Source organism: Schistocerca cancellata, chromosome 1, assembly GCF_023864275.1.
Source record: "Schistocerca cancellata isolate TAMUIC-IGC-003103 chromosome 1, iqSchCanc2.1, whole genome shotgun sequence".
NCBI lineage: Eukaryota > Metazoa > Arthropoda > Insecta > Orthoptera > Acrididae > Schistocerca > Schistocerca cancellata.
In genome coordinates this window covers 541798931-541814000 of record NC_064626.1, presented here as the reverse complement: position 1 = coordinate 541814000, position 15070 = coordinate 541798931, and the positions used below count along the sequence as shown (strand labels likewise).

General features: G+C 40.5%; 1 protein-coding gene across 1 annotated transcript in view; it reads right to left on the bottom strand.

Moving 5' to 3' along the window:
* The window catches only part of LOC126189748 (uncharacterized), a 72690-nt gene that overhangs the window by 30681 nt on the left and 26939 nt on the right, over positions 1-15070 (bottom strand). Inside the window, exons 2-3 of the mRNA XM_049930970.1 lie at positions 14329-14587; positions 913-1062 (exon numbers count right to left, since the gene is read on the bottom strand). Coding sequence (XP_049786927.1) covers positions 913-1062; positions 14329-14587 — 409 coding nt within the window. The remainder of the gene's footprint in view (positions 1-912; positions 1063-14328; positions 14588-15070) is intronic.

Sequence of the window (15070 nt, the reverse complement as noted above, 5' to 3'; positions counted from 1 at the left end):
TTGGTAGTTGTGATGACCTCAAACATGATGAAGTTGACCTGACTGATTTTCTAAGTCATGCAGTAATAGTAACGAGCTACAAGATACAGAGTACAAATAAATTCATGACCAAATGCTTTTACTATATGCTGTTACTATATCACAGCATAAGTTTAAATTACACAAGTAAAATGCGATTTATAAATAAGTGGCATGGGCCAAAATACAGATTAAAAATCACAGTACAAATGCAGCAGATCTGAGGCCTATTAAGATGACTGGCAAGCTGGTGATTGTATTGCATTCATCGGTATACTAAATTTGAAGACGTTGACATTTTTTCCATGTCTGTATAAACAGTCATCTACACCTGCAAATGAAGTCTTACACTTTCCCTAATTTGGTGTTCTGTATGAAACTGTTTTCAGAGTAGATACATATATGTAAAGTGACTGTTTTATTTCTTATATTTTCTCTACTGCATATGGATTACACTGTAACGTTAATGATATTCTCGTAGTTAAATCAAATGTCTTTGTCAATCAACTGAAGTACAATTTTGCTGGCTACATGTATGATATTTGCTAATGCCATTTAAATTAAACAAAAAAATTAATCACGAGATGAACGAAAACAATTTCAGATAAATGATGGCGGCCACCAAATACTATAAAATTAATAGTGTGAAGGATATAATATAATTACAATGTAAGTTTATTTTCGCGGTATTAACAGCATACGTTATTTAAAGGAGCAATAGGTATAGTGTTCTTGCGAAGGAAGTTCACATAATGGCGCAAAAAAATTCCATTCTTGTCCATATCAGATTACAAACAAACAGCGTAGTTTTGTGTTACTTGAATAGAAATAAAAATCAGTAACATTACTTCAAGAAGCCTTAGAAAGCCACAAGAAGTTACCAGAGACACACACCTGGAAGCATCGATACAGAGTGTCCATCATTCTTGTGTAATGGTTTCGGATGCAGCCAGTGCTGTCACCACTACCGTACTGCTGCCTTATGGCATTCATTAGCCGCACCAGTTCGTCTAGTGTTCCCCCTTCTCCAATGAAAAGAGCGGCCTGAAAAAAATTAAAGAAACGAACAATGCTTCTTAACCGCAGCTTCCTCTTACGCCATCCTCTTAATTTGAGGCATGAACATCTACAACAATGTATAAGTCATCGGTCACGGCGTATAAACGCGGAAGACAGTTTTTTTTTCCGACACCTTACCTGAAATATTCAGCTCTCTTGTACAGCCACTACCGTATTAGCAAGATCTATAATCAGTATGCTTGTTACTGAGGTGTTATCGAGAACACTGGGAACTATGAGCATTTCCTACCGCTCTGAATTAAATAGTATTTTACCTATCTTTTTTGGTTCGGATCTTTTATTTTAATTTAGTTTATTTTACTTTTTTGTGAATACGATTCACATGAGGAGGTTACAGCTACGTAATATGCTACATAAGACAATACCACTGGGGTTGGATTTCAAGAGTCGCATATTTACAGTAAAAAGACAAAAAGGAACAGTGTTTATTCAAGAGACAACTATAGTAATAACTGCGCTTAGGCAACTAAATTAACAGTTAAGTTTAGATTGCCTAATGAAGAAAAGGGTAATAATAATAATAATAATAATAATAATAATAATAATAATAATAAATAGTAACAGAGGAATTAAACTGATTACAATTTTCTTCATTTTGATGTAGCACGGCAGATATATTTTTAGCAATGCTTGCATTCACCATCTCATATAACAATTAGAATGAAATGAGTTATTTGTTTATTGTCCACTTCTGTACTCACTGTTTGAAACTGTAGTAAAAACGGGAAGTCATTAACATATTCATAAAATTAGTGAAATTTTTAGCAGTTGTGCAATGTAATAAAATAGTTCACAGGTAAATGAATAATTTAAAATTAAACATAAATTAATGAGTGGTTGTTAATTTACGTTGTCAGTTGTTGAACTACAACTCACATATATTCGTAGACTGGCTACATGAAAATGCGTAATTTAGGATAACTACGGAATAGCACGTTACCTACGATCCTGAGTTTTCAATAAGGCGTGGCGATCTTACTGCTGTAGTAGCATCTAACACCATAATATGGCATCAAAGAATACGTGGATATATTACTGCCCACTCACTCTCCACGCTGTGAGTTGTCGGTTGCAGAAAACGTAAGACGTTAGTTTGCGTCGAGGATATGCATGAGTGCGGATGAGTACCAGAAAGGATGTGGCGAAGAAAGAGATTTAAATTAAATAAACTTGGGATATATTTTCAGTGATGGTTCGCTCTGAGATGAGGGTGTAGGTGGACCCGGCACTCAGTAGTGATCACGTGCATGACTCAATTCTCATCTTCGCTTTTGGTTAATACAATACAGTAGCGTGGGTATGCTGGTTTATTCAGAAGGTCGTTTGAGTCATCCCATGTCATCAACTTTTACCAGAGTGAACTCCTTCTGTCCTGAAAAGTGAACTTCGTTGGTATGTAGACGCTGAAATGGCGTAAGGAGTGAAGCTGGGAAAGTGCTTGAAGTATGTGGCCGGTATATTTGAAACAAATATTTTTAACCAATTCTCTAAAATATTCTCTACTTCCTGGCCATCCTGTACATGTTTCTCCCCCTGCCATGGGAAATGGCAGTTCACCAGGTTTACCAAACGACATCAAACACTCCTTCAGAAACGCAGCTCGCCCCGTAGGTGCTTAGAGTCTATGTGATACTTATCTTACAATTGATGTTTGCAGTGTTTCCATAGGCATGGGATTTTTATATACTTAAATTTCTCTGAATCCTAACAGTTAAAAACATAATCATCAAAATGAAAGTAATCTTTTGAAATAATCTTGAAATACTCATTCAAATAAAATACAAATGTTTGTCTTGTTGTAGTATTCTCCAATAATGAGACATACTATCACTACTCAGACATATCTACGCCATTGTCGTTTCATTGATTTTGCGAAATCGTAACTTTCTCCCAGTATACAAACTCTCTTGGTTTTCGTCAGCTCAGAAGTAGAAATACTAAGACACAACATGTTTTAATTTATGCTGAATTATTCTCATATACTTTGATATGGTAAGAATGAAATTACAACTTTCAATGTAGAATATCTTATTTAATTCCCATGTACAGCTAGTCTCTCAGCAAATCGTAGCAGTAACTACAACTCTTGTGTGCACATGTGTAATTAAGGTTGGAAAGGTATTTTCGAATATTTATGAGTTACTAAAATGAAATATGAGAATAGGAAGTAATTGGTAAGGGAATCAACTCATTATTAATTATGCGCAGGGAGAATGAAAGGGAAGCTCAGTCGCAGCAGGAGAGCTTCAGCAAACATAACTAGACGGAATCTGTAAGAAGGAAAGCACGCTGCCTCAGTAATCATGGATGGGAAAGCGAGATAGAAAAACAGGTACAGCCAGAAGGGGTTAAGCGTGAGGTATCCTTCGTTGACAAAAGAAGAAACACACAATAGCGTTGATAGCACAGCAGGAGGATAAAAACTGAATAGGGGAGGCCAAAAAATAAATCGGGTTAGTGTCACAGGCAACTGCCCATCTATATTGGCAGAACAGAAAACTGTGATGTCATTGCCTTAGCAGCACAAGAAATTGTGTCGCAGAGTGTGTGTCCGAACTAGTCCTTGCCTGTCGTGATTGCAAGTAAATTCCTTCACAATGCTGAAGAGCAATGTAAGTGAGCCATAGTTTATGAATCTTCGCCTAGATATGAAAACCAGTGGTTTAATTTAACGAAATTAATTAAAATTAATCAAAAATGTCGTGCAATACGGGTATTGTAGAATGGAATCCAAACACAAACGTCAGTTGATTCATTAAGAATAATTACAAGATCATAATGTGGTTGAAATTGGGAAGAATTTTTAAGATTAATCCCCTATTACTAAACCCACAATAAAGTTTAAATTCTCCAGAAAACTACATTAGCCTTGTAAATCAACTATCTATATAATTAACATCCCACCTATCATAACTTAAAAATTAAATAAGGAATTCCATTTTAAATGTAAAATGAAACTGATAATTAATCTGTTCCTTCACACCGTATGCATAAAAAGAACTGGGATCAATTGTTATAAAGCTATTAAATACACTCAATAAAATCTAGAGTCCACAATATTTTACTATTGTAGAAAGGTACTATTTTATGTTCAAACAGTTGCAAGGAATGTGTAATATTTCTGATATTTGATTATGGGCATAAGGTCATAATTCTGTGCCTAACATTTCGTCTTTCACTTCTGGAGACTTCATCACAGGCTTTAACGACTCAGGAAGCTGTCACAGACAGCTCATCAAGCGGAAGTGTTAAGATCTCCCTCTACTCAACGGTCGGTTCATGACGTCATTAGATAGCTTCCTTGGACAGAGGAGCCTCGCCGACGTATGCCCTGCAGCTGGTAGAGTTGACACTGTTCGTTTATTTAGCACTAGGCGGCGGTCTGATTACGTCACAAAAGGACTACAGCGTGGGTACATATAAACAAGTTGGTTTGCTGAAGTTATTTTGAGTTTCTAACAGCTTTCTGAATCGTTAGAGCCTGTTGTGAAGTCTCCAGCAGAGGAAGAAGATAGGCAGATATATATGCTTTGGCCCACAGACGTACCCTCTGAAATCAAATATGAACAATATTACAAATACCGACCATGTAAGTCTATATCGTATGGAACAACATGTGGCTTAAGTTTCCACAAAAGTCAGTTACCGTTGATTTCCCCAAACCAAATTTAGGCAGTTGTAAATGACCGAACCAAATACAGGTGCACAGCGAATAGAATGTACTGCATTAGCAGTTACAGTAGAAGTGACAAACTTCCTTTTACCATTCAGCAAACAATAAAAAGTTCAACAGACGGTTTCACAGTTGCTTCAAAAGATTTCAAGCACTCATAAATAGTTATTGCTACAGCTATGTAGAGACAACAGTTAAGGGATCAGATACAGAACTAGTATGTGAACACTAAACGGTGATTCTTAGCTTCAAAAATGTCTTAAGCATTCTCCTTCAATGGCAAACTCAGAATATAAGAGTAGGAACAGGCCAACGAAACTTAAGCTTCATTTCTCAGGTACAACTGAAAGAAAAATCACACAAAAATTTCCATTGCTTCAAATTCTGCGTGGGATGTATAAAACGTGAAACTGGCAAGAGGCAGCCACCTACATTCAGCAGGACTAAATGCAAGTTCATAATGTGAATAAAACTGAATGAACTTTCAGTATTAATCATCTGTTACTGAATCTCTAGTAAAACTGGAAATTCTCAAGTAAAATTGCTCTAGCCTTGTTAATCAGTTGTCTACGTTACTAACATTCTACTTTTCATAACATGAACATTAAATAAAGAATCGCCTAAGAAGCACAGAACTAAATTCATAATTTACGTGCCAAAGTACTCTAGTGAAGAGGGGTTACTCCTTGTGGTGTGAGATATAGCTTTCGCAGGACAGATAAGGAGACGACGAGGAGGCACTGCCTGGTTTGGGAGGCTGAGAAAGTGGGGAGGACGTATCTCTGCGAGGTGCGTAGGTGCGTAGGTTGGAAAGAGGGGGGGGGGGGCGGCTATGAGATGGAGAAGTGTGTACGCTGGATAGAATGACCTCAAAGAATGGTGAACTTAGGAGACAAAACATATTATGAAAAGCTTAATTCAGTGTGGCAAGTATAGATTTTTTGTAGATTTCTGACGTCATAAATGGGCTGTTTCAATGTTTTCGCAATGGCTCAGTGCAGCTCCACTATGCAGAAGCGTAAAGACGACGTAACTCCGATCAGAAAAAAAGGGTGTCCAAAAGAATATTGTAGCTCAGATTTCAGATGAAATTAGGCTAGTTAAAGCAAGCGAACACGAACAGAGTACCATCGATGGAGGAAAGCTTTACAAAGAAAAGCAGAATGCAGTTTAGTGGTCGTAATTAAAATCTATGCAGTACTTTTAACTTTCACATCTTGAAAATGAACGGAAACAGATGCATTAACTCAAATACAGAGCAGTGTAACATTAAAAAACTGAGATTAATGTACATGACAGGTTACAAACATGTTTATTGATAGGGTAAAGCTGAGAACATTCTTTCCAATATCAAAGAAGTCCTCCAAATAGAGGAAGTAAAATCTTTCCATATAGAAAAAAATATGAACCTATACTGACATATTGTAAACTGCTTATCATACTACAATTTCAAAGACCTATACAATAAATGAGAAAGTGTATACTTCAACACCTAATTCCAGCACATTTATACTTATGTTTTAGTACTGAAAAAAAAACGAATTCTTTCTCACAAAACTCACTAATGTTTATAGCAACTTGAAACATACGCAGAATATGAGATCACGCATTGACTCAGTCATTTATAACTACAAATATCTGACAAGTACAAGCACCAAAATTACAGATAGTTTGTGAATGTGTACTTAATAAAGAATTAAATTCATAAATTATATTATACCCAGCGTACTACTACCGTCACTTTCATATCCTTTGTGTAACTCAGTTTTATAGAGCAAGGAGGGAGGCAAAACCTTTCAAATCCTTACATCTGTTGTGGCAGAAAACTGCTTTTAACAAGTGCACCAGCTAGTAGTAATAAATTTCTTAAAAAAGATAACCCCCCCCCCCATGAACCATGGACCTTGCCGTTGGTGGGGAGGCTTGCGTGCCTCAGCGATACAGATGGCCGTACCGTAGGTGCAACCGCAACGGAGGGGTATCTGTTGAGAGGCCAGACAAACATGTGGTTCCTGAAGAGGGGCAGCAGCCTTTTCAGTAGTTGCAGGGGCAACAGTCTGGATGATTGACTGATCTGGCCTTGTAACATTAACCAAAACGGCCATGCTCTGCTGGTACTGCGAACGGCTGAAAGCAAGGGGAAACTACAGCCGTAATTTTTCCCGAGGACATGCAGCTCTACTGTATGATTAAATGATAATGGTGTCCTCTTTGGTAAAATATTCCGGAGGTAAAATAGTCCCCCATTCGGATCTCCGGGCGGGGACTACTCAGGAGGACGTCGTTATCAGGAGAAAGAAAACTGGCGTTCTACGGATCGGAGCGTGGAATGTCAGATCCCTTAATCGGGCAGGTAGGTTAGAAAATTTAAAAAGGGAAATGGATAGGTTAAAGTTAGATGTAGTGGGAATTAGTGAAGTTCGGTGGCAGGAGGAACAAGACTTTTGGTCAGATGATTACAGGGTTATAAATACAAAATCAAATAGGGGTAATGCAGGAGTAGGTTTAATAATGAATAAAAAAATAGGAGTGCGGGTTAGCTACTACAAACAACATAGTGAACGCATTATTGTGGCCAAGATAGACACAAAGCCCATGCCTACTACAGTAGTACAAGTTTATATGCCAACTAGCTCTGCAGATGATGAAGAAATAGATGAAATGTATGACGAGATAAAAGAAATTATTCAGGTAGTGAAGGGAGACTAAAATTTAATAGTCATGGGTGACTGGAATTCGTCAGTAGGAAAAGGGAGAGAAAGAAACATAGTAGGTGAATATGGATTGGGGGGAAGGAATGAAAGAGGAAGCCGCCTTGTAGAATTTTGCACAGAGCATAACTTAATCATAGCCAACACTTGGTTCAAGAATCATAAAAGAAGGTTGTATACCTGGAAGAATCCTGGAGATACTAAAAGGTATCACATAGATTATATAATGGTAAGACAGAGATTTAGGAACCAGGTTTTAAATTATAGACATTTCCTGGGGCAGATGTGGATTCTGACCACAATCTATTGGTTATGAACTGCAGATTGAAACTGAAGAAACTGCAAAAAGGTGAGAATTTAAGGAGATGGGACCTGGATAAACTGAAAGAACCAGAGGTTGTAGAGAGTTTCAGGGAGAGCATAAGGGAACAATTGACAGGAATAGGGGAAAGACATACAGTAGAAGAAGAATGGGTAGCTCTGAGGGATGAAGTAGTGAAGGCAGCAGAGGATCAAGTAGGTAAAAAGACGAGGGCTAATAGAAATCCTTGGGTAACAGAAGAAATATTGAATCTAATTGATGAAAGGAGAAAATATAAAAATGCAGTAAATGAAGCAGGCAAAAAGGAATACAAACGTCTCAAAAATGATATCGACAGGAAGTGCAAAATGGCTAAGCAGGGATGGCTAGAGGACAAATGTAAGGATGTAGAGGCTTGTCTCACTAGGGGTAAGATAGATACTGCCTACAGGAAAATTAAAGAGACCTTTGGAGAGAAAAGAACCACTTGTATGAATATCAAGAGCTGAGATGGCAACCCAGTTCTAAGCAAAGAAGGGAAGGCAGAAAGGTGGAAGGAGTATATAGAGGCTTTATACAAGGGTGATGTACTTGAGAACAATATTGTGGAAATGGAAGAGGATGTAGATGAAGACGAAATGGGAGATAAGATACTGCGTGAAGAGTTTGACAGAGCACTGAAAGACCTGAGTCGAAACAAGGCCCCGGGAGTAGACAACATTCCATTTGAACTACTGATGGCCTCTGGAGAGCCAGTCATGACAAAACTCTACCATCTGGTGAGCACGATGTATGAGACAGGCGAAATACCCTCAGACTTCAAGAAGAATATAATAATTCCAATCCCAAAGAAAGCAGGTGTTGACAGATGTGAAAAATACCGAACAATCAGTTTAATAAGTCACAGCTGCAAAATACTAACGCGAATTCTTTACAGACGAATGGAAAAACTGGTAGAAGCCGACCTCGGGGAAGATCAGTTTGGATTCCGTAGCAATGTTGGAACACGTGAGGCAATACTGACCTTACGACTTATCTTAGAAGAAAGATTAAGAAAAGGAAAACCTACGTTTCTAGCATTTGTAGACTTAGAGAAAGCTTTTGACAATGTTAACTGGAATACTCTCTTTCAAATTGTGAAGGTGGCAGGGGTAAAATACAGGGAGCGAAAGGCTATTTACTGTTTGTACAGAAATCAGATGGCAGTTATAAGAGTCGAGGGGCATGAAAGGGAAGCAGTGGTTGGGAAAGGAGTAAGACAGGGTTGTAGCCTCTCCCCGATGTTATTCAATCTGTATATTGAGCAAGCAGTAAAGGAAACAAAAGAAAAATTCGGAGTAGGTATTAAAATTCATGGAGAAGAAGTAAAAACTTTGAGGTTTGCCGATGACATTGTAATTCTGTCAGAGACAGCAAAGGACTTGGAAGGGCAGTTGAACGGAATGGACAGTGTCTTGAAAGAAGGATATAAGATGAACATCAACAAAAGCAAAACGAGGATAATGGAATGTAGTCAAATTAAGTCGGGTGATGCTGAGGGAATTAGATTAGGAAATGAGACACTTAAAGTAGTAAAGGAGTTTTGCTATTTAGGGAGTAAAATAACCGATGATGGTCGAAGTAGAGAGGATATAAAATGTAGACTGGCAATGGCAAGGAAAGCGTTTCTCAAGAAGAGGAATTTGTTAACATCGAGTATAGATTTAAGTGTCAGGAAGTCGTTTCTGAAAGTATTTGTATGGAGTGTAGCCATGTATGGAAGTGAAACATGGACGATAACTAGTTTGGACAAGAAGAGAATAGAAGCTTTCGAAATGTGGTGCTATAGGAGAATGCTGAAGATAAGGTGGGTAGATCACGTAACTAATGAGGAAGTATTGAATAGGATTGGGGAGAAGAGAAGCTTGTGGCACAACTTGACTAGAAGAAGGGATCGGTTGGTAGGACATGTTTTGAGGCATCAAGGGATCACAAATTTAGAATTGGAGGGCAGTGTGGAGGGTAAAAATCGTAGAGGGAGACCAAGAGATGAATACACTAAGCAGATTCAGAAGGATGTAGGTTGCAGTAGATACTGGAAGATGAAGAAGCTTGCACAGGATAGAGTTGCATGGAGAGCTGCATCAAACCAGTCTCAGGACTGAAGACCACAACAACAAAAAAGATAAAAAAGACAGTGATTGTCATGACACCTAAGCTAATTATTAGGGAATGCCATGTCCAGCTCGGATACTCTGTAGCTGGTAATCCACATCTTGGCAGGCAGAATGTCCTTGAAAGTAGTTCACAACACTGCCTAATAATCAGATTAAGAAAATACTTTCTAAGAAATATACATCCACACGTTTTCCCTAATAGTCCACACGTCGATCACTATATATTATTAGAAGTGAATAACAGAAGTCAACTAAAAAATGACACTTAAGAGCGTACATCTGTAGGTAATGCTGTTCATGGCAGTGGTCATCACGTTTGTTTAACAAGACGGTGTGGCTAGTGCAATGCCGTACCTGATAAACAAACTAGATGTTGTGCCAATAGAATTACAGTTCTTCATCAGTCACTAATGTATCTGTAGCAGCATATAAGAGTAGCGGCATGCAAGAAAAGCCGAGGCCTAAAATCAGCCCGCAGTCACAGCCAGTCAGTCGGTCAACGCCCCTGCCAATACAGCCACCAAAACGGAAACTGTCGCATCCATGCTGTCTATGCAGTCTTCCTTCTGCCTCACACTGTTGATGCATCCGTGCTGGGGTTCTTAGGTACTGACGATATTCCTAGGCACCTGAAGGCTGTCTGCTGCAGATATACTGATCTACAGTCATGTCTGGTTGTTAATAATTTTGATATTAGATCAGCACATTGGGTCGTCTACACTTCCACCCCCTCTGGCTAGGTGTTATTCGCCGACGCCTTTCTATGTACTCCATTATACATCTCTACCTAGTGATAGCATCACTAGAATCATAGCATAGCCACTGGTCTCGTAAATTAAACCTATGTTCTAATCTGTCCCTATTTAGTTTGACCCAATGGGATTTGTATTTCAGCACACACCAACCTTCTCCAGATATTACGATTGCTGCTGAAGGCAGAAAGTTCTTTTGGTTTTTGTCCATTTAAAGCTAAAATTTCCTGGTCATAAGTCCCTTTTCGCTATCACTGAGCCAAAAGTGAAGGGAACTTACCCATTCTGGGCTTGATGGCAGCAACCACACGCTTGGTCAGCAGAGAGAATATCCATGTGACACATGGAATTGGTCAGTGTGAAAAACTTATCCATTCTGTGCTTGATGGCAGCAACCAGACGCTTGGTCAGCAGAGAGAGTATGCATGTGACACGTGGACTTGGACAGAGTGAACAGTGCTGCAACAGCGCAACAGCAATGTGGCCTTCGGGAAGATGCTAGAACCCTTAGGCAGAGCAGGCTACTTCGACAGACAGGTGACGGATGCGCCACATGGCACAGAGCAATGTAGGCCGCGATACTGGATGGCAGTATGATTTGCAGCAAGCGGCTACTAGCAAGTAAGGCGTAGCTACAGGTCGGAAGCGACTTGAGCCTGCTCAACAACAGGCAGCACGTGTGAGCTGATGATCTGCACAGCTATAGACTGCAGCGGTCAGATGCCACTCTGGTGACGGAATCATAATGCTCTTGATCAGTGATTAACGGACTGAAATGTGCCACGTGACTAAGTGGCTTTAAACATTATGGTCTGCGGTATAGACAACGTGGCCGACAGACCAGGCAGAATGGTGACGTGGCTGGCAGGCTAAGTCGTGTGGCAACTGGTGGGCGGTGCCCATGTGGACTTGGCGACGCTCTTAGTAGAGCCAGCAGGAAGGCACCTGGTGAGCGACTCTGTTGGGCAACAGCCAACTAAGGGAAAGGTGGCTGTGAGCGGCAGCGTACGGCTGGAATCTTGTGCTCTGCACTCGCAGCAGGCACTGGAAAGCATGTCACGAATATGTGTACTTTGTGCTGCACTCCATTGCAAGGTGAACCCATGACTCGGACTGCACGCAACGTTGGTGGACGAACAGTTAGACTATGACCCTGGCGAGGCAGAAGGTAGTGAACACGACCTGTCCCTAGCCTGTCCACAAATCCCAGCCAGTGTGGGATTTCTGATTTGCCACACAGCTTCAATTTCAACCGAGAACTTCGCAGTCACTCTCGAGACCGAACGATAACTATACCAGTTGTACAGGTTATGTAGAGAGATTGGTGAACGTCAAAAGATATTTGATGGTATAAAAAAGTTAAAGTCATTCTCAATGATGTTTTATAAAGAGCTTGAAAGGACAAGAGCAAAGGCTGACACCCAGTCTAGCTGCGCCGTGAACAAAGGAAAGAAACAGGAAGAATGAGAGCAGGCACTTCTCACTTGTGTGGCTGGTGCCCTGTCCTGGAGAGCAGGCCAAAGATGGACTGTACGAGGCCACCCACACTGTTCAAAAGCTAGAGACCAAGAAAGTCTGTACGACGACTAGGCGGTAAGTGAGAGATGAAAATCCACTCTGTCCTCTAAGACCCTCCGATAACCACACATTTGACTAGCTTCACCCATACGCTATTGGTTGACAGTGTGGGTTGACACTGTGGTGTGAGTATGCTTGTTTATTCAGCAGAGCATTGATGGCATCCCATGTCACCATATTTTATCAGGGTGAACTGCTTCTTTCTAGAAAGTTGGTCTGGGTTGGTTGGTAGGCACTTTAAATGAGTGGGAAATGAAATGGGAAAGTGCTTGAAAGAAGTGCCTGATACCTTTGACATACATTTCTTTAACCGATTCGCTAAAATACTGTCGACTGGCTGACTAATCAGCAAAGCATGCTGTTAGATTTCGGTCACCATAGTGACAGCTAATAGGCATGCTGTCACTGCAGTAGCGTCACTCCTTTATAGCATACTACATTCCTCTATTAAGCATGCCACCCACAGGTTCCAATGGCTCTCAGCACTATAGGACTTGACATCGGAGGTCATCAGTACCCTAGAACTTAGAACTACTTAAATCTAAGGACATCACACACATCCATGCCAGAGGCAGGATTCGAACCTGCGACCGAGGCGGTCGCTCGATTCCAGACTGAAGCGCCTAGAACCGCTCGTCCTCACTGGCCGGCCCACCCACAGGGTTCACTTGGTATTGCATTGGAGAGCGGTCAAAGTTTCTAGAAATTAAACGTCGATGCAATGGAGTGTGTGCACTTGCATCGAGCCAAAGGAGCTACATAGTGCATTACGAAGTATGGATGTCATTCATCCCATCATGTGGGTAACTGCATGGTCTGGTACCATTTTGTCGCTGTGTACGATCATTATACCTTCTCTGGTTCCAAGTACACCACTATTTGATCTCTAGAAGACTAAATGTTACTCGTCAGCAATTTTCGTTTTCCTGCTTCGTTTAATGGCGCTTTATATAAGAAACTTGGAGAATGCTGATTTTTCCAATCACATAAGAGAGGGTGTTGTTGAGACAGAGTGAACACCATTCATTCATTTACTGCTGGTACAGTGTTCAGAAGCTTCTTCTAAGATTTCATTCAATCCGGGCATCTTTTTTAAGAGTTGGAGTTTTATGTTACATTATTATGCATTACTATAATTTCCAGGAAAATATTACAAGAAAATAAGCTAGTGATTTATACAAAAAGTGTCTTGGCAGATTCAAAAATTCACTTGATCAGTGGATTGTAATCAAGTGGTCAATTGGTAGAAACTACCTAGAAAACATCAATGATCTGATTTAGAATCCTAATTTGACACGTAGGAAGAATAGAACGGAGTGGCGAGGCGATGCAGAGGAGATGTAGTGCCCTGGTGAAATCTGACCAAGGGCTCTTCTTCTCGTCCAGTCCCATTTCTGCGAAAGAGTGTAGAGTTCTTTGCGATTTTAGATCAGTGTCAAAATACAGGCGAAAATTTTGCAATAAACCCTAACACAGGGAACTTGCTATCTTTTAGAAACATTTCTTTCAGAGCTGTTGTGTTCAGGTACAGAGAGGAATCTACCCACGAGAGGCAGGAATTTGAGCTTTTACAGCGAGTTTCTTCAATAAAAGAGTCATTCTTTAGGCTATATAGATAAGGGGTCTCCTTGGTCTGATTGTGAGATGGTCAGCCCGTGATGGTGATCATGAAAAGATCAAAGTTCTAGTGTCAGAACAAAGTCCCAGAAGGATGGACGGTGAGGAGTTCGCTCATGTCATTGCCAACTGAAACCTGGCTGCAGAGAGAGACCCCAGTATGGATCCGACACTCAATGTAATGGCCAGCAGCCAACAAGTGGTTTCTCTCGCAAGCATCCTGTTGTGTACTCACAATCATTTCTGAATGGACGATCCTACATGGCACGTAGGCAAGAACCAACTGTTACTTGAACATTGCATAATAATATTAAAGTGAAAACATAGAAAGAAAAGAAAATATGAAACACCATCGAGATCGGATTGGTGACCTGAACACTCCTTCAAATCCGTACGACACTTTTCCGAGTGCTGTCTTTATATGAAACGTTGTGAGCCTCACCTTGATGAAAGATCCGGAGCAAATAATAAGCATGTAGCTGCAGAGTGCCAGATCCTCCAGCTCTTCTGGAAAATCTCCGCACAGTCTGAGAGCAGCCCCAGCAGGAACTGCAGCGATGGAGAGCAGAGTTACAGACGCAAGCAGAACTCCAGGCAAGTTCCCGCCAACTTGCTGAGGCCTCCAAAGTCCCAACACATGCAGCACTAGTGCCTCCGGACCCAGCACCTTGCTGCAGTCGCTTTTTGTATGTTTCATGCTCCTGCAGAGAGTAACAGAATTCTCAAACACATGACAGTAAAATCAGGTTCACAGTTCGCTGACAAACAAAACATTATCATTCCTTGTTATTGAAATATGAGGGAGAGGAGTAAAACTTTGATTGTCGACTCGGAAAAATCGAGATACGAATTTGAGACTAGGCGAAGGGGTTAATCCTTCTCTACTCATCCATCCTGAAGTGCGACATTTTTTCCCTCACGACTTGACGAAGATCTTAGTTATAGAAGCCTGCCTTTCAGGGAAGTGTAGGAAGTCAGTTGGTGCTATGTCTGGAAAATACTAAGCGTATTAGCTCAAAAAATACGTCGTGTGTCGCTGTGTCCTATACGCAATGAGCTGAGACGATATCGTGGAGCAGAAACACTTCCTTGGACACTCTCAGACTTTTAAAGAACACGATCTCTTAGCACTTCACAATGGCAGTAGCAATAACAGTGACTCGGCATCATGGTGACACACCCAG